Genomic DNA, 25,970 nt, shown 5'->3' with positions numbered 1-25,970 from the left:
GGACTAATGAGAAGCTGAACTGGACAGAGACTGAGAGACATTTATTTTCAATCTCTTTGATTGACTTTTCAATTCGGCTTAATCCAACATACCAACCAAAACCTCTGTTTCACTCAAAAAGTTACAAATCAATTGGATGTTAAATGCACTATTTTTTGTTTAAATAATTATTTTTTTTTAAAAAGATAGTCCACCCTCAGACAAAAATGAAATATTAAATTGGCAGACTTCAAAACGGGGATTAATATTTGGCTTCGTGTCAAACGATCGCCTGCCCAACACTGTTGCAGTTATTTACCAAAAATGCCTGCGAGTACTTAAACTGTTTAGCACTTGTTTAGCTACAATGGCAAAATGAACTGATAAAGATGTATAAGACAGAGCAGGTAAATAATGCACAGTGATAACGATAGTTGCAAAAGTTTTTTTTTTATAAAACACACTTTCTTTTCTTCCTTTTTTTAAATAAAAGGGCACCAGCAGAGTTAATTAGCCACCAAGCAAAGAAGTGTCTCTTACTGAGCATGAAAATCCCAAAAGTGAGTGCAGTGACATAGGTTTCCATTTTCCTTCCACTTTTTTCCTTGTCCCTCGATTTCCACGTGTTTTCTCTGGAGGTAAGACCGGTCCTCTCTCGCCACTGACACTTACCACTGTATGTGAGTGCAGGAAATGCGTGACAGCATGACAGAGGAGAGAGAGTCTGTGAGTGTGAGAGAGACAGTGGATTGTGGTCAACCACCACACAGTTGCTTGGGGCCCAGACTAGTGCCAGCAGGTCTCTGACAGCAGAGACCTGGCCTCCCTGAAAGGACCCCACTCGTGCCTCTTACAGTTCAAGTGGCATTCATAGTTCTGTTTAAGTGAATGGCAGCTAGGAACAAGAATGAAAATTGAAAAGCAGAAAGAAAGAAGAAAAAAGAGGAAGAGGAGAAAAACCTAAATGCTGCCAGTTTATTTTTAACTTTAGGTGGCAGACATTTCAGTGAGGAACCTTCCACCAGTTTAACACGAGCTAGTTTAACATTAAATAACTCAGAGCGGCCAGCTCTGTGTCCAGCTCTGGTGGCTGTAACATGAGCGAGAGGCGTGCACAGCTTCCTTGGTGGTGTCAGAATACTTATAAAATAACTGACCAATTCTCCCAGTCAACTGTTGCACAGGGTAGGTTTTTGGGGTGTGTATAGGAAGGGGTGAGGGGGTAATATGGTGAAATCCTGTCCTGGTACAATACCACCATACACCCACAGCTCGCCATGCGTGCCTGATACACAGGGGCGGATCTAGAAGGGTGGCATGGGGTGGCAAGTGCCACCCTAAAATGATCTCTTGCCACAGTGCCACCATAGTTTTGCATATGACAGTGTTGTTTGTTAAAATAACATAGCATTAGCACTTTGAGCGTAGTTACAGTTAACAGTGAATATAAATGCTAAAACTGAATATATCGCATAGTGTTCCACCCCCCTCCATTAACAAATGGTTCAGCCCATAGCACAGACCGTCTTCTTTTCTAGTTTTCAGTAGCAAGCGATGCTTATGATTGTGCCAGAGCACATTTTGAACAACACCATGGGAATTTCAGATTTCACACAGGTGGTTGGTCGTTGCACTCTGGAAATGGAATAAAGGTGAGTGCTATTAACCCTCTGGGGTCCACGGACTCGCTGCACCTCCAAATCACATGACTGATTTAAGCTGACATAGCAACAAGCTGCAGCCACGCTGAGTCTTTCAGCCCTTGTTGAAAGATTGGACTTCAACACAGATCTTTGTTCATGACAGTGCAGATTTCTGACATTTTGTGTAATTTAAGCATGTAACAATTTGATTTTTTTTCTAACAAAAAACAGTGTGAAACTTAAGTTAGATTTGTGTTTGTAAATGAACCGCCCCATGTTGTGTAGCTTTCTGGATTTTATACTTATTGGGCTACATATTTATTTATTATACAAGCCATACAGTACATAAAATCACATGTTTTATGTAACTAAAGTGTTTAATTATGTGGGCTACAGAAAATAATTAAGTTATAGATGATATTTATATGAAAAACGTGTATACTTATTGCATTTGAATGTGTGTTTGTGAAAAAGAAGGGGGGATTCCCATGATGCATTCAGTATTTCCTTTTCAGCCACCTTTCTCACCCAACATGTGTTAATAGACCTCTCTGCACTGAATCACACTTTTTATTCACCTCTGTCTCTCTTCCACAGCATGTCTTTTGTCCTGTCTTCCTTCTCTCACCCCAACCGGTCGCAGCAGATGGCCCCGCCCCTCCCTGAACCTGGTTCTGCCGGAGGTTTCTTCCTGTTAAAAGGGAGTTTTTCCTTCCCACTGTCGCCAAAGTGCTTGCTCATAGGGGGTCATATGGGGGTTTTTCTCAACAATTGAATCTTTCAAAATCTTTCAAAAATGTTTGATAATTTGCATCTCTGTTTGGGACAACGTACTACTTTGAACAGTTCTCTTCAAAACTGACTCTTGTAAAGAGCCGCTTCTGCTCAAGACTAACTGACCCAAACTTGGAAAAGCAGCTTCGAGCAGGATCATCATCATCACAGCCAGCTGACATCAGACACCTCGCCAAAAAGAAACTGTTCCCGCCATCTCATTAGGTGAGTCTGACTAGTGTCACAATCAGCAGGGCTGACTGTGTGTAGAGTGAAGGGTGGACCCAAATGCAGACGGAAACAAAATGTGAAACATGACTTGAATAACAGAAAACGAGCCATTTATTGAGGCTGGCAAAATAACTGTAAACAAAAGGCAAAATGCAAGGCTAACAATAAACTAAATTGGGTGAGCTAAATTAACTTAAAAACCTACAACAGGAACATGGACTTAACATGAGGAGACTTGACATGAGGAAACTTGACGCAACTTCTTGGCTTGCAAACAACGCAGACGATCTGACAATGACACACTGAAAACACAGGACTTAAATACACAGGAGGTGATTAGGGGAAGTGGGAACACATGGAGGAACAGCTGACTGACATGAACCTAATGACAGGACAGGGGAAGTGAAACTAAATACAATGAACAAAGAGCACACGACTCCTTCAAAATAAAACAGGAAACACTGAAACTAGACATGACAACACAAGCTTAACAGACCTAACACGTAGAGCTGGGCGATATGAGATTTTTTCATATCACGATATGTTTTTTTCATTTCAGGCGATAACGATATCTATCACGATATAAGCCAAATAACTATATTTGTAAGATTTAAATGTGCCGTTGCTCACAAGTAAAATGTGAAATAATCAGCAGCTTGTTTTTAAATATTTATTTCCCATAATAAGTTCAACAGGGTAGATGTACTTAAGGAACATGAGACTTTTTCAGATAAATAAAGGCAAATATTGCAAACTACACAAAAGGCAGCCGCTAAAGCGTTTAAGTTTCAAAATAGAACAAACGAAACAGACTAAATTGTCAATTCCACTTAGAAACAAAATATTAATTCTAAAAATAAATCTTAGTTTGTTTTACAGAAGAACAGACAAAACTGACTAACTTTTGTCAATATCAAATAAACTGAGAACTAAAAGGAAATTCTCAATCTCTCCTTGTTGTATAGCTGAGCTTTTCAAACAGTTTTAACAGTTACTTTAGTCTGACAAAAGCCGAATGACGAATTAGCGCTTCCAGTCAGAGACTGAGGCTACGTCCACACGTACATGGGTATTTTTGAAAACGGAGATTTTCCGTTTTCGTTTTAAAAAATAATCCCGTCCACACATAAAGGCAGAAATGAAGGAAAACGCTGCTATGAACATGCCAAAGCAGCAGGTGGCGCTAGATTCCTAGCCGTGCAGAAATGTTGGCCAATCAGAAGTCTAGAAGCCTCGGTGGGAAAAAGTAAACAAAGCTGGGGCATAGAAGCAGAACCGAGTCGTATGTGTGGAGGGACAGTAACTGTGTGTATATGTAAGCATTTAAACACTGCAGAGAGTAGAATTAACAGTATTGTAGAAATTCATTTCACCGAAACAATAACGTGGCGCACAGTGTGACGCATGCACCAGTTTATTGTATTTCCAGACTTGCTTTCGGCACAATTTACAGTGCACGCTACTCTGTTTTTTGTCAGACTTGAAATAGCCGAAATACCTTCACACTACGGAACTTCTATGGCTCTTCCGTTCGACAATCTCTTCGGCATTGGAACCATCATCTGTTTTCTCTTCGGTCACGCTCGGTTGATTTTTCTAGTCGGCACACTCATTTCCTCCATTACCCGCTGGCTGCTTCCCAAACAAACACACGTGCGGCTTGGCACTTGTGCTGTACGTAACAAGTCACGCGACGTGACGCTGCGGCTGTGATTGGTTCAGCTCTGCGCTACTGAATTTGGATTGGCTGACCTTTTTTTTTTTTTTTTTTTTTTTTTTAGAGGACAAGAGCGGCGAGGTCTATCGCGATAGCTTAATTTCTCTATCGAGTAAAAGTTATATCGCGATACATATCGTTATCGTTCTATCGCCCAGCTCTACTAACACGTGATGAACGATACAAGAACTCAAACATAGAAACCAAGGAAACAATAAATAATAACTGCCTTTCCTTAACTAAAGCTAAATAGGAATGACACAAACTAATCACATATCTAAAATGAGACAAATACAAAATGAACTCAGAGCGCTGGGTCAGAGACCCAGCCTGTGACAACTAGCAGAAATGTAGCAGTCATGAGGCTTAGTAACACAGTAGTTACAGACTTTTCTTTTTTTTGTACAGGTAACCCGGGATTGCCGATAAAACTGGGGGCAGGGGTTTGTTGGGTCTGTGTTTCCACATGCCCCGCTAGTTTAGAGACTTATTCCTTATGAAGAACGCAAGACATAACAGAACATCTTCAACCGGTTATTTAACTCGCTAACGAGGGAGAGGCTTTGGTCAAGAATCAGCTCTTGAAGCCTAAATCCCTCAAAAAGCAGCTGTCCTCGTAGCCTTTTTATTGACATGACAGTTACAGTACACATCACAGCACAAGCACCTCCCTCCGTAAAACCCCCCAATGGTTCTAAGACAAGGCACTATGTATGTGTATGTGTAAGCACCTGTATGCATGAGCAAGAACGTGTGTGTGTGTTTGAGTGAGTGTGTGAGAATGTGTGTCTCTCTGTGTGCCTGACTTCCAACTGTTTCTAACAACATCCTTAGTCATAAAATGGTAATCTCCCCCACACCAGTTCATGGTGTTGGTTCACCATGAACAACACAGTGAAGCCACAAAAGGGCCGGAAGCTTACCACACAAGAATCAGATCTTCCAGATAAAATGTATATGCAATAAAACCTCCCCCAGCACAAAGTGGCTGGAGAGGTGGTCAGAGACAAAGGAATGTCTTGATCCTATAGATTGAACTAAGACCTTACAAATTTAAGAAACACAATGACAACATTCAACAATTAGACTTAACAGGTTTCTGCCCACTAGCTCCAAATGACACAATATTATGGACCACAGGCTGGAGGTCCAGTAGTGTCTGGCAATCATACCTCAGCAGAGACTTTGTTTCATGGATGACACTACTGGAGGTCCAGTAGTGTCTGGCAATCATACCTCAGCAGAGACTTTGTTTCATGGATGACACAAGTTAGAAATAATATAAACAGGAACAAACTTGGCAATGACAGACGAGCAGCCTCACACACCGGCACCATCTTGTCTCAATCTTTTCTCTAATTGGGAAAAAGTGACATGAACCTGTCGTGTCAAACTGCTCCACCTAGCAAACTGTTAACCAGGACATAAAGAGCGTAAGCACGTGTTGTCTTATTAATATCACTAGATGTGTCGATGTGCAGAATATTGGCAGGTTGAATGTATTCATGAGGCATGAGGATGTCGAGTGAATGGATAGTGTGTTAACCAGAGTTCTTTAGAGCACGGACAGCCTGCAGAGTGCAGCCGCACTGAACTCTTACGCCTGTGTTTGTGTGTTTGTAGCGCTAAGGAGCAACTAAAGTAAGTTATTTCAAACTTATGCACAACTCAACGTGCCTTTGTGTCCAAGTGAAATGTTGGTGGCATTTCTGAGGTGATTCATGTAGTGGGCAACATGGCTAAAACAGAGAAGTGTTAACTTTGATGGACATACAGGGGAGCACGCGGCTCGGGGGCATGACCACAGCGTGTACAATAGACCAATCTCAAAGCTTGTGGAGTTTCTATGGACACCGACTCAGAGGTGTTGAAGCCAAAATTCCAGGTGGAATTGTCACAGCATGCCAATCATTAACCAAACAAATTACAGAATCCATGGAAAATTTTGCTAATGATAAAGTCCATTATTTAAGGAAAATGTTCAACTGTGGACCCAACAATAGGTAGCACTGATGAGGCTGCTGGGGTGCAGGGTGAAATTAGCAGGGTGTGTCAAAGAGTGAACAGAACATTGCTAAGTCAGCTGACAGTTCCATAAAATGTGTTTCCTACAGCAGCAAACAGGCTTCAAGAAGTGACAGTAAGGAGAGGTTTCAAGATCTGTGGGCCAGTCGGCCTCTTGTGTAAAGGACACAGTGGTGCTGAAGTCATAGAGGCTGTGGTCAGTACAGTCAGCCCAGATTTCAGTATTCGTGACATGCCTGAGATAAAATGTGACCTCACTCCCCCTTAGTTAAAGGAAATAATGAAAACGCATCAAAAATCTCCTGACTTAACTCTTTGTGCTTGCATTGAGATGGCTCTCAGGAAGGGATCAGTGCAGCACTGTACCAGTGACAGTGAGGAAAGCTGCTCATCACTGGTTATGGGTCAAAATCTGCTCCAAAATCTAATTACCACCCCCGTTCCTTAAAAGTAGGCAAGGCAAAGTGGAACAAATTTCAAGGAAGAGAAAATATCTTGTGACCCTCCAGGTAACTGCACACAGATAGACTGAGACATATGTGAAGCATACAGTGGGTCTGTGTAATGTTTATTGGGTAGAAACTAGAGCTGGGCGATAGAACGATAACTTTTAAAATAACTTTTTCTCGATAGAAAAATTAAACTATTGCGATAGGCCTCACCGCTCTTGTCCTCTTAAAAAAAAAAAGAACAGCCAATCCAAATTAAGTAGTGCAGAGCCGAACCAATCACAGCCGCAGCGTCACGTCACGTGACTTGTTACTTACAGCACAAGTGCCAAGCCGCACGTGTGTTTGTTTGGGAAGCAGCCAGCCGCCGTGCCGCCTGGGTTATGGAGGAAATGAGTGCGCCGACTAGAGAAAAATCAACCGAGAGCGTGACCGAAGATTACCGAAGAGAAAACAGATGATGGTTCCAATGCCGGAGAGATTGTCGAACGGAAGAGCCATAGAAGTTCCGTAGTGTGAAGGTATTTCGGCTATTTCAAGTCTGACAAAAAACAAAGTAGCGCGCACTATAAATTGTGCCGAAAGCAAGTCTGGAAATACAATAAACCGGTGCATGCTCAGTCTCTGACTGGAAGCGCTAATTCGTCATTCGGCTTTTGTCAGACTAAAGTAACTGTTAAAACTGTTTGAAAAGCTCAGCTATACAACAAGGAGAGATTGAGAATTTCCTTTTAGTTCTCAGTTTATTTGATATTGACAAAAGTTAGTCAGTTTTGTCTGTTCTTCTGTAAAACAAACTAAGATTTATTTTTAGAATTAATATTTTGTTTCTAAGTGGAATTGACAATTTAGTCTGTTTCGTTTGTTCTATTTTGAAACTTAAACGCTTCAGCGGCTGCCTTTTCTGTAGTTTGCAATATTTTCCTTTATTTATCTGAAAAAGTCTCATGTTCCTTAAGTACATCTACCCTGTTGAACTTATTATGGGAAATAAATATTTAAATAAAAACAAGCTGCTGATTATTTCACATTTTACTTGTGAGCAACGGCACATTTAAATCTTACAAATAGTTATTTGGCTTATATCGTGATAGATATTGTTATCGCCTGAAACGAAAAAAATCTTATATCGCCCAGCTCTAGTAGAAACAGGCTCTAAACCAGGGCTGTTTTATACAATTATATTTGACCCTCGAGATAATTTCATATATCAATTATTAATGGTTCGTGGTATGTGGGAGCCAAATCCTCAGCCCTGCTGAGAATCTGCGCAGTGTTGGAGTTTATTTCGATGGGCACACCATGCAGCCAATCACATGCAAAGACAGATAGGGACTATATCATGCAGAGGGACGGGGGAGCTGGATTTAAAAGCTAGTGTGTTGGGAAAAAGTGACGAAGCAAGCGAAAACGTAAAGTGAGCAGCATCTGACTTCATTTCAATGATAGATGGCAAAGCTGAGTGCAGAACTAATCAAAGGAGCTGGATAAAGTGTTACCCGTTTGTATTTTCTGCCATTTTCCATTTTCAGACCTCATGTGTTCTCCCTAGTCGTAGTTAATGCATAAAAATAATGCTTTTAAGAAAACACTGAATAAAATATTGCTTTGTTGAAAAAGAAAATGTACATTTGAAATTGACATAAAATTGACATAAAATGCTCAATACAAATACACCGCCAGTAAGGATCTCAGTCACAAAGAGAAAACCTCAACACATAATATACGCAAATCCCAGCTGTCATAATGTGCACCAAATTAATCCTGTTTTTTCTCAGTCCTTACAGCGCTTTCTGTCACCTAGAGCCAGTTAATGTCTCCAGACCAGCCCTAAAGAAGTGCTCCCTGATCTTTGAAAATGAATCCACTGTGAGTGTGTGAACAACTGTCATTGTTTTAAGCCCCACAGATACAATCATAGTCTAACTGTACAATGCAATGTAGTCCAAATAATCCAGCACATATACAGCAGAAAAGAGACAGAGGGGTCCGTGAGCAGGGACCTTTCAAAATGCTACATTTTAGTTTTTATCTTTCGCCAGAATCACACTCTTACTTTTCTGTGTTCATGTATTTTAAGTGAAATTAAAGCTAATTATAGCTTAATGGCAAGAAAGCGAAAGTGGAAACTACTAAAAAAAAAAGAGAATTATCCTTTTAAGTGAATCTAAATATTTCCCTTCCTCTGTCTAAAAAAAGCATCATCTCCTCTCTCTGTTTATACCAACTCTATTGTCTGACTGGCTTTTGGAGACTCAGATTTGAAGTTTGCCGAACAGAAAAATCGATATTGTTCACTGAATGTTTTCTAACAGTAAATATTTTTCAAACATTTGTTCCCAGTTTCTGTCTTTCCATGTGTTGTCCCTTAATCTGAACTGGAACACAATGAAGCAGAGTGTAATCACCTCCTACGAGCCATCCTGTCACAGTGAGTGGAAGCTACAGTATCATATACTGGCTCATTGTGATTTACAATGTGAGCTATTCATGGTGGCCTAAAACAAACTGTGTGCATGCTCTTGTTGTTAAAGGGAATCACCCTGCGAAGCCACAAGTCAGCGTCACCTCTGTTTCCTGCTTGTCCGAAGTGAACAGTCATGAAAAGATCAATTCATACAGAAGTGAATTGTAGTGGAAGCAGCAGGATCAGTCATGGACGCACAAGTTTTTTTGCAGTCCGTTTTGTGGCACCACAAGGGAGCCTGTAGTGACTGGAGCCCCACTGGATCATCACCAGTAGGAAAAAAAAATCGTTGCAAATTTTCCAACACACACTGGATGTGATCTGGGAATGTAGTTTCTTGCAACATGTACTCATATATTTATGCAATACTTATGCTGTTTGTTTACTTCAGCTCAGCATTCAGTACAGTTATTCCCTCCAAGCTGATCACCAAACTTGTGGCTTTTAGACTCAGCAACTCCATCTGTATCTGGATCATGGACTTTCTGACCAACAGACCCCAGCATGTTAGGTCAGGCTATAACTGCTCTACCACCATCACACTCAACACTGGCACTTCACAGGGCTGTGTGCTGAGCCCGTTCCTCTATGACTGCAGACCTGAGTATGGATCCAACTCCATCATCAAGTCTGCAGATGACACCACGGTGACTGTCTCATCAGTGACAACGATGAGACTGGCTACAGGGAAGAGGTAAAGCACCTCGCTGTGTGGTCTGACAATAACCTGCTCCTGATTACCAGCAAAACTAAAGAGCTCATTGTGGACTTCAGGAGGGAGAAGACAGACACCCATGTCCCCATCTACATAAATGGCACAGCTGTTGAACGGGTCTCCAGCTTCAAGTTCTAGGGGACCCACATCTCTGAGAATCTGTCCTGGTCAACTAACACCTCCAGCCTGGTCAAGAAGGCCCATCAGTGCCTTTTTTTCTACTACAGGAGCCTTCAGACTAAAATCAGCAGGTTTAGGAACAGCTTCTTCCCCACAGCTGTCACCCTACACTGTTCACTATTGTAGTCTGTTCAGAGAGCTACGCTTCCACTGCTGCAGATATATTCATAGCACTCTGTAGATCTGTTTACCTCACACCGATACATCTGTATGTAGTACATCTGTATATTTGCTCTTATTGCACTTACTGATAAGATGCAAACTGTATTTTGTTACCCTGTATTTAGACATGTGTAATGACAGTAAAGTTGAATTCTAAATGCTATCCTAAACATTTAAACAAAAGCAGCTACACAGCTACAGGAGAAGTTTTTAGAAGTGATTTTTAGAAGGCCAGTAAAGAGCGCATGGAGACAGATGGAGGATGCCAAATCCACTGAATCTACACGCTTCCTGTTTCCACCTCATCCTTCCAGTGCTCTACTATACTCCCTGCTCTCCCTACCACAACTGTCTTAGAACTTGCCTGGGCCAGGTCTGAGTCCAGCTTTGCAACTCCAGCCAGGTCACATGACACAGGGGTTTGCTCTGATGTCAGCAGGCAGGTCAGTGGAGCCCTCTGGTGATGGATTTATGTCAGTGAAACAGGAGGAGGCCTGAAAACAGACAGAAGGCTTAACTAGCAGGACAAAGTAGCATGTAGTACTTGAAAGAGTCATCACAGCCAATCAGTTCTCAGGAAAATGGAACATCACATACATTTTCTCTTCTTTGATTTTCATCAATGTATTTCCTTTGAAATTTAAAAAATTATTATTTTTTTCATTTTGAAATATTTCCTTCTGTCAATATCTCTGCCTGATTAGAAGCTCATAGGCAGTTCCTGTCACTCTACAATAAAATAATGTAAAGGCTGCCCTCTCTGCCATCCCACTAGCTGACCTAACTGACACAAGTAAACTGTGTTAAGGTACCCTACATGGACTAAGGTTCTTGGCCACATACATATAGATTTGTGTGGTTGTAGAAATCATGCCATGAAGCTCCCAGCGCACATTTTTGATGCTTCTGTCTGTGGCAGAGGTGGTTTGGAGCTCGGCAGAGCCTTGGTGGCTTTTACTGACTATACACCCCTACCCATTTATTATGAACAAACAGCACAACTATTTGTGTTTTTTTTTTTTTCTATGTTACACTTGCATGATTTAGATTTATACTTATGTGGCAGCTATTCACTGGCCTGACAAAGCTATTTTAAATGATATCATGTCATGAATAACACAAGTTATTTTCCATGAAATCAAAAAGTGGTGAAATTCTCAAAAAATGAATGAGACGTGCATGTAATTTGACATATTTTGTTGTTTTGTGTGTGTGTTTGTCTGTATGAAATTTTGACGTGTATCTGACAAACATAATTTTGAAAACACTGGAAAGACCTCAAGACATTTTTTCTTTTGCTTACTATGTAAACAAAAATTCCCACCAATGCTTTTCAGTGTGAAATTTAGTGTGTAGAGAAAATACCTGTGCCAAGTTGTCTCCATCTAGTGGTGAATAACGCATTACCACTACATCAGGTGAGTTTTTCTCTGTGCACAGTGACACAAAACTCATTTAACAACATAAACTATTTAAAAAATGATGTAGGCAGATCAAGGCAATGTTACAGATTCAGTAAGAACAGAAGTTTATTGCAATCCTTCAAATATGCAGGGCGTCACACTAACACAGTTGCTTATGTCCAGCATAGCTCTGTTATTATCAATTTGATTCGAAACGTGTCCAGTTTATTGTCTTAAACTTGCATTAAAGTTTCAATGAACTAAAGTGGTCCCTCTGAGTCAGCACCCAGAAAGCTCGTCTCTTTTAAAAATGTGGCCATAAATACGAGCGCTGCTAGGATCTTAAAACACTGGGGCTAAATCCAGACCTGAAATCTTTGGAAGTTTCACTCAGTAACAGCACCTTTTTAATATTATTGACTATATTTTATAGTCACATTTATATAAAATGTCAAACATTATACGTTAGCTAAAGGTTGAAGTCACAGAGCTATACTGAACAACAATGCAATTTGAGTTTTTCTTGTTTGTACTATATATTTGATTTATTGTAAGCAGCGGGAGTAAAACCTAAAGAAAAAAACTGTAAAAACATGAATGAATCTCTGCTCTTACAGCTTGTGCTTTTATTGTGCCGTGATGTCTCCTTTGAAACTGTCCTCTTGCTCGTGTTTTGGATGCTCACCTCTTCTTCACCTTTCCTGTTCCTTTCACTAAACTGCTGCACTCTTGTTCTCTGCTCTCGCCTCCTGTTCTGGTTACAATTAGAATGCAGTCAGCATGTGCCAAATAAACTTGCTCCAAATCGATCATGTTTGATATGATGATGAAGTTTTTAACATCTTATTTATCAACTTATTTGATGCACTGTATCAATCAGTTATTAAACAAATATCAGACTGTAGAAAAGCCAATAATAATGCACGGAGCAAGTTCATGCCATAAGAGTTAAATGGCCATAAAAGAAAATCCTGAATGCCTAATACAGGACAGGCCAACATTGAATGCAGCCACAGATCGACATCAGTCAGCTTTCTGTACTTTCCACCTGATCACATCTGTCCTCAAAGTCATGTCATTTCCTCTGTGGTTCATTTATGTTTACTTTTACATTTGCAGTGACAAATGCTGGGTTATCTTGTTTTATTTAAGTTATTTTTAAAGGTGCAGTCAGTCATTTTTTAGGTTATTTGATAGAAAAAAAAGGATCTTGTACTCATAAATAAACATAGAATAGTGGATAAATATGACACACTGTTAAATGTGTCATTGCTCACTGCTTAATTTCCTCATTGTTTAAGCATTACTCATCCTTAGTATGTCATTTATAAATACAGATATACGTTCTTAGAAAGAACCACTTCTGAACCTGATCTCCTTACTCCAAGGAGCTTTTGTGAGTTATCATTGTGCCAGAGGAGGAGGGCATCCAATACTTCTTTCATTTCACCTGAGTTCGCCTGTGGGAAAGCACAGCGCCGAATACCCTGACTATTTCTTTGAATTCAGGAGTACTAGTGAACTAATCTTGAGTGATTACTGAATTATCTGAATAAAGCTAATGAACCAGAGAAATTCTAAACTCTTAAACATCCCAGAGATATCTGAATTTATGTCTGCACCTTCACACTCCAGATATGATGGATCATACCTGTTTTACCTCCGGTGTTGTGCCAAAAAGTGATCGTCTGACGAAAAACTGATTTCCAATGTCTGTATCCAACACAAAAACTGCAGTCGTGGTGCTTTCGATTGTACTCAGAACTCGGAAATTCTGCCTTCTGAATAGGAAGATGTAGGTAACACCAGACTGCAGATGAGCTGCATACAGGGCTGGACTGAGACAGAAAATTGGCCCGGACATTTTGACTAGAGACCGGCCCACCATTATAGGAAAAATCATAAAGCCTTTGAATGAAAATAAACACTGTTGTGACAGTGATGTTCACTGTTTTGATGGTATATATGCATCAATCTATCAATCGTTTGTTGTAAGATTCAGATAATTACAGTATTTTTTAAAAGCTAGACATTTTAAATGAGAATAAGAAAGAAAAGTATTTCCTTGTGCCCCCCTTTCCCTGTTAAAGCCCTACCTGGCCCCCTGGCAAAACTTTGCTAGATCCGCACCTGCACAGTTACCAGCTGTCAGCTACTTAGAAAAAGGATCCTGGTGTTATTTGTCTCTCAGAAACAGTTCATAACTTCCCTTCAACTCATTCATGTCACCTAAAAGGTAAACCTGTTTCTCCATCACAGCTCTGATGATCCAGTAAGGACATCTCCTGGTTTCATCTTCATGTTTCCCTCTCACCAGATATACCAACCGATATCATGACCAGCAGCTTTTTTGCAGCTGTGGCTCCAGCAAACATCAGCTGATAGTAGAAAGTAATATTAAATAAATTCTAACAACAGCTGATCAAGCTTAAACGTACTTCTGTTGTTTAGCGCGACATCCGCTGACTGAAGTAGAAACGGGAGAGGGAGGGTGGAGAATGAGAGAAGAAGAGGCAGCTGTGCAGCAAAGACACAGAATAACTCCAGCTTTGTGCCTTTTTCATTGTAGCTGAATTACGGGACTAACTGTTCCTTTTCACCTCAATAAGAAATGCGTAATATTTTCTCTGAATACCAGACCGGACGGTTGACAACTCTAATAACTTATGAACAAAATAAAGTTCAACATCATTAACTTCATAGCACCACCAAGCTGTATAGAAACTCCATCATGCTAGCTAGTACGCAGTACGGAAAAAGTCAGAAAAACGAAAATAAACTCCACCTAAACTTGGTTCATATCTGACCCAGATAGACTGCAGGTCATAACTTCTTACCTGAAGTTCAGTTCACACTTGGACCGGCGGCCGCCTCGGGTCTCTTTTCCTTCTGCGTCCCCTTTCCTTCATCCACCTGCTGGCCTCCACCACTTGCTAATGTTACTGAATCTGTGGAAGCTCCGCGATAGCCACCACACGAAGTAACGACCCTATCTAAATCCCAGTAACGACTAACGCGTTCCTGATTTTGTCATAACAACTAGTTACCATGCTCGTTACCACAATAATAACGTAGTTACTGTAACGCGTTACCTAATAACGCATTAGTCCCAACACTGCTTAGGATGTAACTACAGCCCATCCCATGCAGCAGTGTATGAATGACTAACCGTATTGTGGATGGATTATCTCAGTTGTTCTCCTGGCTGAAGTTTGGTCCTTTTACAGCATCCTGCCATGCGATTACATTTGTTCCTGACCACCGAGAACACTCACGTTAACTTTTATCGAGTGGAAAAAAAGTTAGCTTGTTTATATTATGCTAACATAGCTGTGTCGCTAGCGGTCACGTAGCACATCATTATATACCAGCTAGCCCAACTTCAGTAACCCTACAAATGTCACTGCTGTTTACTTTTCTGTCTTCATTTATGTTGGAAGTGATAGCAGAGCTGTACGTTTGAATTTGTTTCCAAAACCCCGCAGTCAGGACATGCTATATTGTATTTAGATAGAAGCTAGCGAGCTAACTCCCTGCTAACTTCTAACTCCGTTAAATGTCATAAATTCCGTTTTCATGGATGCCTGGATGTTAAACTCAATTGTTACACCTGGTAGAGCAGAACGCTGATCATTTTATTAAAGATGAAAGACTTTAGACAGTTTTTCAACTCTCAGTAATGCCATAGTGATCGTTTGATATATGGGCCTGCAGCGGAGTTTAGGCCCAGACACGGCTAGTGACGTCAGACTGAACAACCGGATAGCAACTCTTTGGTGGCAGAACTACAAAACAACCTGTTTGTTAAAATCAAGATAAGGAAGACACAGAGAGACGCAGACGCTGAAGCAGACACATATAAAATGGCAGAAGCACAGATGGAAGTGGTCGTGAGCCCAGAAATAACAGTTTTGCAAAGATCGGAAAATGACCTCAAAAAACCCCAAACACCAAATCCTGAAACACGTCCTCTGGCACAAGTTCAAACCGAAGTGGTCGTGAAAGGCAAGAAAAAAAGGGGGCAAAAACAGAAAAGAGTGGCTGAAGAACCCAGACGACCAATTACTCGGGCGTATGCTCGGGCTCTTCTAGAAGCCCAAAACAACGTGGCTGATGGAAGCAACGCGAGAAATGAAGAAGTGTCAGGAAACCCTGAAGGAACCTCTGAAAGGGAAAACCCTGGATCCCTCCCTATGTCAGAACCAAAGGACGACGTGAATATGGAGACAGAGGCAAACATGAATAACGCCAGTGGACAAAACCCTGGGCCAAATGGAGGGACGTGGCAACATCAGCCAAATCCCAGATTTATACCCCATGATGGCAGAGTCCAGTATGATTCATGTTGTGAGATTGCTGCTCTCAGGCATCAACTACAAGCTTCCCAAAACCACCAGAATGAGCTTTACTGGAAACTGGTAGCTGCTAATAAGAGGGCTTCTTATTACCAGTCTAAAGTGACCAAACTTCATGCACAGATGATCGCCGACAAAAAACAGCACGAAGAAACAATTAAAGAGCTCATAGAGCAACTGGAGGAGGCTAATGATAATAATAAGCCTGATACGAGAAAAACAGAGGTTCAAGCAAAGGACAACCAAGCAGTTGTCATGCTGGATGACATGATTCGTGTCCTGCACGAAGACGTCAGCGACCCTACCACAGAGCAGTGTGTGGATTCTTCTACACAAACCACAGAGGCTTCACACACGGACTGTGTAGGTCTGAAGGAGGCTCAATTTGAAGCCCAATACAAGACTCAACAAGAGCAAATAGGAACACTCCAAGAAGCTCAACACCAACTCAAGGAACAGGAAGATAAACATAGGCAGGACCAGGAGACACTGAACATGGAAATCAGTGAGCTTAAATCCCAGCTCTGCTCCAACAAGGAGCTTCATGACATGAAAGCAGAGACTCTTTATCAAGAGTTGAAAGAAGTCAAAGCGTCCTACATTAACATCACACAGCAGCAAAATGAACAAAATTCCAACACAGCAAATGGAAAATCTGAGCTTCTGGTGGAAAAAGACACCAAAGAACAGGACAAGGAAGAAGAAGGAGAAGACTCCCTGACATCAACTGAGATGTCTCTGCATGACTCTCTACAACAAACAGAAGACAGAGAGAAAACGATAACTACCAATCCAGCTGAACTCGAAACTGAAGCTAAGACTGTGCCAGAGAAAAAACCCAAGAAGAAGACGAAGAGGAACTGGCTGCGTCGGCTTTTCAGCTGTACCAGTCCACAGACAGACTGATTTACACAACTGTGGAAAAACTAAATAAATACACAAAAAAAAAAAAATAATTGGAAAACATAGATGTGTCATTATTTCATATAGATTTCAAATAACATACCATTTGATGTCAACATGTTTTAGTTGCATTTGCAGTGCTCGTGCTGTTATATTCTTATGATTCTGTTCATTTTATGAGTGTATCCTTCAGCCTTGCTTCACATATTTACTGCTGCTTGATCAGCTTTAGTCCTGCTAGCATCAGCACAGGTAGAAACAGATCACACATCAGAGAATCGGCCGTGCATCTAAATGCAAATGGAAACTAAAAATGAAAACATAGATAACTTAGCTGAACTTCATAGATCTGAAAGTTGACCAATGCATACATAGTGCTAAAAATCAGGTATCGGGAAAACACATTATTTTATATTATGCTGAAGTCAATTGTTATCCTTTTTTAAAACTATATCATATAATAAAGTCTGTTTTGAAGTTTACTATGGTAAAAAAAATATTTTAAGGCTTTTCAGATATACTGTAACTTCATAGGTATGAACCATCAAAGCATTTTCATCATAAATATAAAACTTCATTAGGTAGATCTGTTCAAATACTCATTAATGCAAATATCTGATCAGCCAATCACATGGCAGCAACTCAATGCAGGTGTAAAAGGTGAGGTCTAAAAAGAATAGGGATGGGTACCGGCATCCAGTGCCATGATGGCACCGGTTCTGACATAAACGGTAGTAACCAGACCGAAAAGCAGCGCACATTTCAGTGTTTTATTTCGGTGCTTTTTTTTCCTGAGCTGTGATACACTTTAGATTCTAGCCAATCATTTTACGTTTCCGAGGATAGTAGGCGGGTCCTGGTACGTACGTTCTTTTAGAGCAGAGCTACAGATTAAAAATGCCCAAGGCGAAGCGGTCAAAAGGTGAGGTCTAAAAAAAACCTTCAAGAAAATATGAATCCATCTTAATCAGTCTTTAATTATGAAGCAATCGCCTAACTCCCTCTGACAAACAGACCTGTGGAAAAATTTATAAACCACTTTTAACTTTTTCCAAGGTGAATATTGTCTGGCAGCAGGTGCCCTTCCCCTCCCAGATCACGTCAAGGACAATTACAGCAGCTATTACAAACATTATAAGCAGAATAAACCATGAAACTAAACATTTCTCCTCCTTGATATTCTTCATCCAAATCCGTGCCTCCCTGGTCCTCATTTGACATAAGCCAAGTACTCCCACCTGACATCTGCTCCCCACGCGTGTGACACTGTGTCGAGGTACGCGTGTCTATGCAAAAACCAAATTATACGCCAGTGATTGTCTGAAACCAGCAGGGGTGTTCATGTGCAAGAGGACACATCCATGGTCAGCAGAGCATTAGTAAGTTGTGGGGGATAGCTGTTAAATGGACCAGCATAACCAAATAGCCTCAAACACAAAGTAAAAACACAGCTACTCTGCATCAGAAGCTTCTTAATAATCTACTGGCCACAAGTAATACACTAAATACTCATACTCTCCAGAGGATCAACTCTTTCAATTCTAGTGTGTGTGTGTGTGTGTGTTGGGGAAATGACCTGCTCACTAGGCCCTGTGTATTCTTTGACATCACATCTGATGGAGACTGGCTGGCCCTCCACCCGGATTAATGGACCAGGAGGCACCGTCACCACACGGGCCGAGCACCCACCTTGAAGAACACAGAAGACATTTTAAAAGATTAAAAGTCTATAACAGAAAAAATTATGTGTGGAGGCTGAGTTGGACTCTGAAACCTCTAAGATGAAAGAAAATCCTTCTATATATGAAGCAAAAATAGAATTTACATGAAGAATACGCTGTATTTATATACATTTGCCCCTCAGTACAACAGACCATTGAGGTCATATTGAAGTTTGCTGGGCCTGTAGCAGCTTGAATAAGGTAATGACATGTTTGACAATGACACTGATGTTCAATGTTTTAATCATGGACAGTCAGGTGAAAGCCACACTGGCTGACTTGCAACAAATCCTGGCTGAAGAACAGGAAGCCAAGCTTGGTCAGTGCGTGACCACACCTGGCATCCAGACCAGCATGAGGAGGAGCAGCCAGGCTGTTGTGGCTGTGTGTGGTTCTTCCACATTTTTCCACAACAACAGGACAGAGACCGAGAGACATTTATTTTCAATCTCTTTGATTGACTTTTCAATTCGGCTTAGTCCAACATACCAACCAAAACCTCTGTTTCACTCAAAAAGTTACAAATCAATTGGATGTTAAATGCACTATTTTTTGTTTAAATAATTATTTTTTTTTAAAAAGATAGTCCACCCACAGACAAAAATGAAATATTAAATTGGCAGACTTCAAAATGGGGATTAATATTTGGCTTCGTGTCAAACGATCGCCTGTCCAACACTGTTGCAGTGATTTACCAAAAATGCCTGCGAGTACTTAAACTGTTTAGCACTTGTTTAGCTACAATGGCAAAATGAACTGATAAAGATGTATAAGACAGAGCAGGTAAATAATGTACAGTGATAACGATAGTTGCAAAAGTTTTTTTTTATAAAACATCTTCCTAAATCCTGTTGACTATAAACATAACATAAAAAATATTTTAAAAATACATCACTTTTTCTTTTCTTCCTTTTTTTAAATAAAAGGGCACCAGCAGAGTTAATTAGCCACCAAGCAAAGAAGTGTCTCTTACTGAGCATGAAAATCCCAAAAGTGAGTGCAGTGACATAGGTTTCCATTTTCCTTCGACTTTTTTCCTTGTCCCTCGATTTCCACGTGTTTTCTCTGGAGGTAAGACCGGTCCTCTCTCGCCACTGACAAATGTGAGTGCAGGAAATGTGTGACAGCATGACAGAGGAGAGAGAGTCTGTGAGTGTGAGAGAGACAGTGGATTGTGGTCAACCACCACACAGATGCTTGGGGCCCAGACTAGTGCCAGCAGGTCTCTGACAGCAGAGACCTGGCCTCCCTGAAAGGACCCCACTCGTGCCTCTTACAGTTCAAGTGGCATTCATAGTTCTGTTTAAGTGAATGGCAGCTAGGAACAAGAATGAAAATTGAAAAGCAGAAAGAATGAAGAAAAAAGAGGAAGAGGAGAAAAACCTAAATGCTGCCAGTTTATTTTTAACTTTAGGTGGCAGACATTTCAGTGAGGAACCTTCCACCAGTTTAGCACGAGCTAGTTTAACATTAAATAACTCAGAGCGGCCAGCTCCTGTGTCCAGCTCTGGTGGCTGTAACATGAGCGAGAGGCGTGCACAGCTTCCTTGGTGGTGTCAGAATACTTATAAAATAACTGACCAATTCTCCCAGTCAACTGTTGCACAGGGTAGGTTTTTGGGGTGTGTATAGGAAGGGGTGAGGGGGTAATATGGTGAAATCCTGTCCTGGTACAATACCACCATACACCCACAGCTCGCCATGCGTGCCTGATACACAGGGGCGGATCTAGAAGGGTGGCATGGGGTGGCAAGTGCCACCCTAAAATGATCTCTTGCCACCCCAAGTGCCACCATAGTTTTGCATATGACAGTGTTGTTTGTTAAAATAACATAGCATTAGCACTTTGAGCGTAGTTACAGTTAACAGTGAATATAAATGCTAAAACTGAATATATCGCATAGTGTCCCCCCCCCCCCCCCCCTCCATTAACAAATGGTTCAGCCCATAGCACAGACCGTCTTCTTTTCTAGTTTTCAGTAGCAAGATGCTTATGATTGTGCCAGAGCACATTTTGAACAACACCATGGGAATTTCAGATTTCACACAGGTGGTTGGTCGTTGCACTCTGGAAATGGAATAAAGGTGAGTGTTATTAACCCTCTGGGGTCCACGGACTCGCTGCACCTCCAACAGACTTCAACACAGATCTTTGTTCATGACAGTGCAGATTTCTGACATTTTGTGTAATTTAAGCATGTAACAATTAGATTTTTTTTTCTAACCAAAAACAGTGAAACTTAAATTAGATTTGTGTTTGTAAATGAACCGCCCCATGTTGTGTAGCTTTCTGGATTTTATACTTATTGGGCTACATATTTATTTATTATACAAGCCATACAGTACATAAAATCACATGTTTTATGTAACTAAAGTGTTTAATTATGTGGGCTTCAGAAAATAATTAAGTTATAGATGATATTTACATGACAAACGTGTATACTTATTGCATTTGAATGTGTGTTTGTGAAAAAAAAGGCTTTGATTTTGCCACCCCATGTGATTTCTTTGCCACCCTAAGAAAATTTCTCTAGATCCGCCGCTGCTGATACACCAGCTTAGCCCTGTCATGATTGCAAGTCCTTCATGCATACAGGGAAGCACATCCAGACACTGTCCCCTGGCACAAAGACCGGTCTTGGTACCTACTGGCTACTTTATTCTTTCATTACCCTACTTCATATTCATCACCTGCGGGCTCTGGTGAAAGTTGCAAAACTACAATGTTTAAAATAATTATGAAATCTGTACTGAGATGTTGCCACACAGTTAAATAATCTATGCCTAATAAGCACCTCACCTGGACAGCGCACAGCATTGTCTGGTTGTTGTAGATTGCCTCGATCGGTGGTGTCTTGTTGTTTAGCCCACAATACTTTGGCAGCCTGGGTGGTGTTTTGGACGTTGCTGCAGGCTGTCCTGAACTGGGGATGTGGGCCAGTAGAGGTGGGTTTGTTTTATTTTTATTTTTTTATTTTGGAAGGTGACGATACACTATGGATTTGTTGTATTCAGCAAAATTATCCTCCTCTCCACAAGTGAGCCATAGAGCCAGGGTGGGCTGACAATCTTGAACCATCACTGGCTGCTTCATCTGCTTCAGTTTTCCAGACGACAAACGTTCTGCTCAGTGGCTCTTTCTAGTTCTTGGGTCTCGCAATTTCCAGGCTAATCTTAAATCCCACTTTTGACACTAGAGTAGCAAGCTCACATCAAAGTGTTAAAATTTGCAATTCTTCTGATCAAAGACCGCTCAGCCTCAGAAATGCAGCTTTATTAGTGTTAACACACGCACACAAACAGGAAATAGTGGCCCCGGCGGTCAGCAATTGTCACGGCTGTCTCAGACATTATGCATTTTAGAGCTCACATACCCATAAATATGGAGCTAGACTGCCATCTTGTGGCCAATAAGAGGAACGATGATATAAATGCCCAAAACACAGGGTAGAATAACAGAAGGGAAACACAGAGGAGACTAAAAATAACCAAAAAACACCAAACTGGATGTTGGCATATAACTAACACCAAACAGGAACCAACAACTTAGATGCTGAAGCAGTCACTGCACCCGTGGCAGTCCTCTTAATCTGAAAAAAGTAGTGCAGCTCAAATTTGTAATAATCTCAGAAAAGCTCAGTCTAGTTTCAAAAAACTAGACTGAGCTTTTCTAGTAGTAATTTCTGCTGTTACAGGGTGAGAGGTGGGACTTTCAATAAATACGTGATTAAATCATATTGCATATGAGACTAAAACTTCATAATGAGCAAGTTATATTTTTGTGTGCAGCGGGTTGACATTGTGTGACATCGCTTTCCTGTAATCTGTTCATGGTGCAGGTGTGAAAGTTGCAATTGCACTATTGGAGCATGCAACACTAAAAAAGAGGAGTCAGTGTAAATGGAGTTAGTTTTTATAAGTGGCAGATAAATTTAGATACAACTTCTCAGCTCAGCAGTGCGGTTTGTCACACATTGTGTTTAGGATGCTAGATGCAGGCTTGCTGTAGTTTCTGGAGTGAGAGACAAAAACATTAACATTAGACTGAACGTTAGACTATAACCAGATCAACAATGCAGTCAAATATGTTATATTTCAATGAAACCTTTCCAACTCTCACTAAGTAAACAGAATAAATCGCCTGTGGTCTCATGCAACAGTCTTTATATACTCTGTTATTTCTGCTGGTGTTCTGTCTGGTACCAGTCTTTGAGTTTCAGCATCCTTTTTTGACCTATAGCAGACCTTTTAGCCATTTTTTAGCAAATTATGACACACATACTGTGTCACTTCACACCACATTTTCTCCCGTTTCCATCACATTCACCAAAATTTACAGTGTAACTTTGACTCTGTGCCTTTTTGGTATCTTGTGACTTTCACTGTACATAGCATTGGACACAGCCATAGCCAGTCAAAATGTGGGACATTGTCTCAAGATGTGGGACAGAAAAAATCCTGTGTAGTCCTACTTAAAGAGGGACATCTGATCTCCAGCTGCAGGGTTAACATACAGAGCCAGACAACCATCCACACTCACATTCACAACTATGGCCAATTTAGAATTGTAAGTTAACTTAATGCATGCGTCTGGAGAAGATCGGTGTACACACACAGGCACAGGTCACATGGTAACTTCACAAACTGAGGAAAGGGCCTAGCCAACCCACAGGTTCAAACCCACAGCCCTCTTGCTGTGAGGGGAGAGGGCTAACCGCTCAGGAGATCCAGTTCAAGTTCAGCAGATTATGAACAACGTCTGCGAAATTAGTTCCATGTATTTCCTCAAAAACATCAGAGAGCAGAATGTTTTTGATCCAGTGTTGTTTACACTCATTTACACAAGCTGACCGACCCACACAAATGTGGGTCGGTCTCCATGTCCACGTTCATACATGTTAAAGTCTCCATCCTGTGACCTTCACTTATTTTTATCCAAGGTGTGAATTGTTGAGCTTGCATGTTGCACCTGGTGGTTTTCACTTGAAGAATGACAAACTATTTGTGGGAATGAGTCACATGCAAGAAGTCACTTGTTTACCTTTGTTTACAAAAAGTGTAACTAGGGGAACTCCATAGGTATTATTTTACACAACATTGAGATATCAGGCCATCGGGTCCTACACATTGCTTGTGAATGAAACTGCAACCCTCTACATAAGAGGTAGGGAACGTTAGTCCTGGAGAGCCGGTGTCCTGCAGGTTTTAGATCTCACCCTGGGTCACCACACCTGAATCAAATGGTTAGTTCATTACCAGGAATCTGGAGAACTTCAAGACATGTTGAGGAGCTAATTTAGCCATTTAAATCAGCTGTTGGATCAAGGACATCTAAAACCTGCAGGACACCAGCTCTCGAGGCCTGGAGTTGCCCACCCCTGCTCTATATGATTTCTTCTACACAGCTTTTTTTTTTTTTAAACTGCATACATGAACATGACAACACCCAGAAAGAAAGCAAAAGCAAGTGCTTAATCTTAAACATCTTATTCCTCTCACACGACTAGAAAGCTTAAAGAGCTCAGTGAAACAGGCGTAGGCTAAGAAGGAAAGAGCAAACTGATATTTCCATCCAGAACTGCTAGCTCATTTAAAAGTGAGGAACAATCCTCTGAACATTTCGGTTAAACGATGGGCGGCGAAGACAGAACACAAGATGCCAAAGATGAAGAAGGCGATGAAAGGAAGTGAGAAAAAGGAAGAGGGGTGGGTTAAGAAAGGAAACCAAAATAGTGAATTGCAATTGTGTAATCTGTCAAAGTGCTGCTTGTTATGTTAACTTCACAATATTTCTGCTGTGTAAATGCAAGACACACACATGACACACACTCTCACACACCGTGCTCTGGGTTTCATGTTTATTACTTTTCAATGTACAATGTAAATTTCCCAGGCATTGCTCCAGCAGCGTGCCAGCTGCTCACAATATTGCTCCTCTTTGGTCCCGACACCTCTCCGGCTTCTCCTGGTGCTGCCCCTTCAACCATCCACGTCACCTCTCCCTCTGCAGCTGAGCCACAACACACACCTCCCTGCCACACTGCCAAACCTCGACAGTGACTCCAAAAGTGGCACGAAGGGATGAACAACCACTCTTCTATAAAATATTCAATCATTTGGTGTTTTGGAGACAGAGAAGCCAGAAAACACAACACATCAGTAAATCCTGCAGTAATGTCCTATAGTCTGTCATCTTGAGTGAGACCAGTCCCAGAACCTTACCAAACTTGTAGCAGATGGCTGCCCCTCCCTCAGGTTTCATCCTGTTAAAAGGGAGTTTTTCCTTCCCACTCTAGTGGGGATCGTCTGGTTCTCTTTACCTTGCAATATAAAGCACCTGCAGGCAACTGTTGTTTTTATTTGAGAATATATAAATAAAACGGAAATGAATCAAAGATGATCAGTTATCACTGTATTTAAACCATGCGAGTAAAACAAAGCTCACAAAAAATAGACGATCTCCTTCACTGTTGGGTTCAGTTTTTATTGTGTTACTGATCTATTCATTTTCATCACCATCACAACCCAGTCAGTCCATGCTGCTGATGCTTTTCAGTCAGAGAAACACAAACAATATCACCACACCATAGATTAATAACAGCGATGCATATCTTACTAATATAGCCACTGTGATATCAGTTTGCTGCAAACTAATGTGGTTTTGACAACACCGGGCCAGAGCTGCACGGAGCCACTCTGGCATCAACAAGGAATTTTCATCCTTATGAATTGCAGCTCACTGTATATTTTCTCCTTTTCAGTCTTTTCTGTGTAAACCTTAGAGATGGCTGTGTGGAAAAATCTCAGCAGATCAGCAGATTCTGAAATAGTCAGACCAGCTCATCTGCCGCCAACAACCATGGCATGTTCAAAGTCACTTAAATGTCCTTTCTGATGCTCAGTTTGAACCTCAGCAGGTTTGTCTCATTGAGCTGGTGCCATATGATTAACAGACTGGATATCGGTGTTAATGAGCAGCTGAAGGGATGTGTCTAGGAATTTGGCCTGTTTGCGTTAACAAATAATACTGAACTAAAACTTGGATCTTTTGAACATAGACTGTATAATTATTATCAAAATGCAAAGCTATCAAAATGGTTCCTCTTTTCAGTTTTGCACCACATAGATCACACCACAGTGCAGCAGGCCCTGCATTTTTCACAGCAGCTCTAGATGTCTCTAGATATGACACGAGGAAAATATGTAAAGATGCACTGGAAGGTGTGAAAATAAGCGAACAGCAGCA

General features: G+C 41.0%; 1 protein-coding gene and 1 long non-coding RNA gene across 13 annotated transcripts in view; one reads left to right on the top strand and one right to left on the bottom strand.

The window, feature by feature from the left end:
- The window catches only part of LOC309700075 (immunoglobulin superfamily member 8-like), a 30,251-nt gene extending 10,454 nt beyond the window's left edge, over positions 1-19,797 (bottom strand). Inside the window, exons 1-5 of one of the 12 annotated variants that reach the window (XM_082523459.1) lie at positions 19,698-19,797; positions 18,580-18,692; positions 12,361-12,494; positions 11,708-11,772; positions 10,707-10,836 (exon numbers count right to left, since the gene is read on the bottom strand). Coding sequence is in view for 2 of the 12 variants with exons in the window: in XM_082523449.1 (XP_082379575.1) it covers positions 520-565 (46 nt within the window). In the remaining 10 variants the exon portion in view is untranslated. Of the gene's footprint in view, positions 1-519; positions 856-10,706; positions 10,837-11,707; positions 11,773-12,360; positions 12,500-13,841; positions 14,128-14,582; positions 15,757-18,579; positions 18,693-19,697 lie in introns of those variants that run through there. The other 11 variants (XM_082523454.1, XM_082523458.1, XM_082523456.1 and 8 more) reach the window with 11 other exon arrangements.
- Positions 2,482-10,692, top strand: LOC309700076. Its single transcript, XR_014274567.1, has 4 exons — positions 2,482-2,621; positions 8,597-8,687; positions 9,162-9,249; positions 9,353-10,692. It is a non-coding gene; the product is annotated as an uncharacterized lncRNA (long non-coding RNA).
- Positions 19,798-25,970: the final 6,173 nt, after the last annotated feature.

Source organism: Aulonocara stuartgranti, assembly GCF_965226115.1.
Source record: "Aulonocara stuartgranti genome assembly, chromosome: 23".
Lineage (NCBI taxonomy): Eukaryota > Metazoa > Chordata > Actinopteri > Cichliformes > Cichlidae > Aulonocara > Aulonocara stuartgranti.
This window is presented reverse-complemented; position numbering and strand designations above follow the sequence as displayed.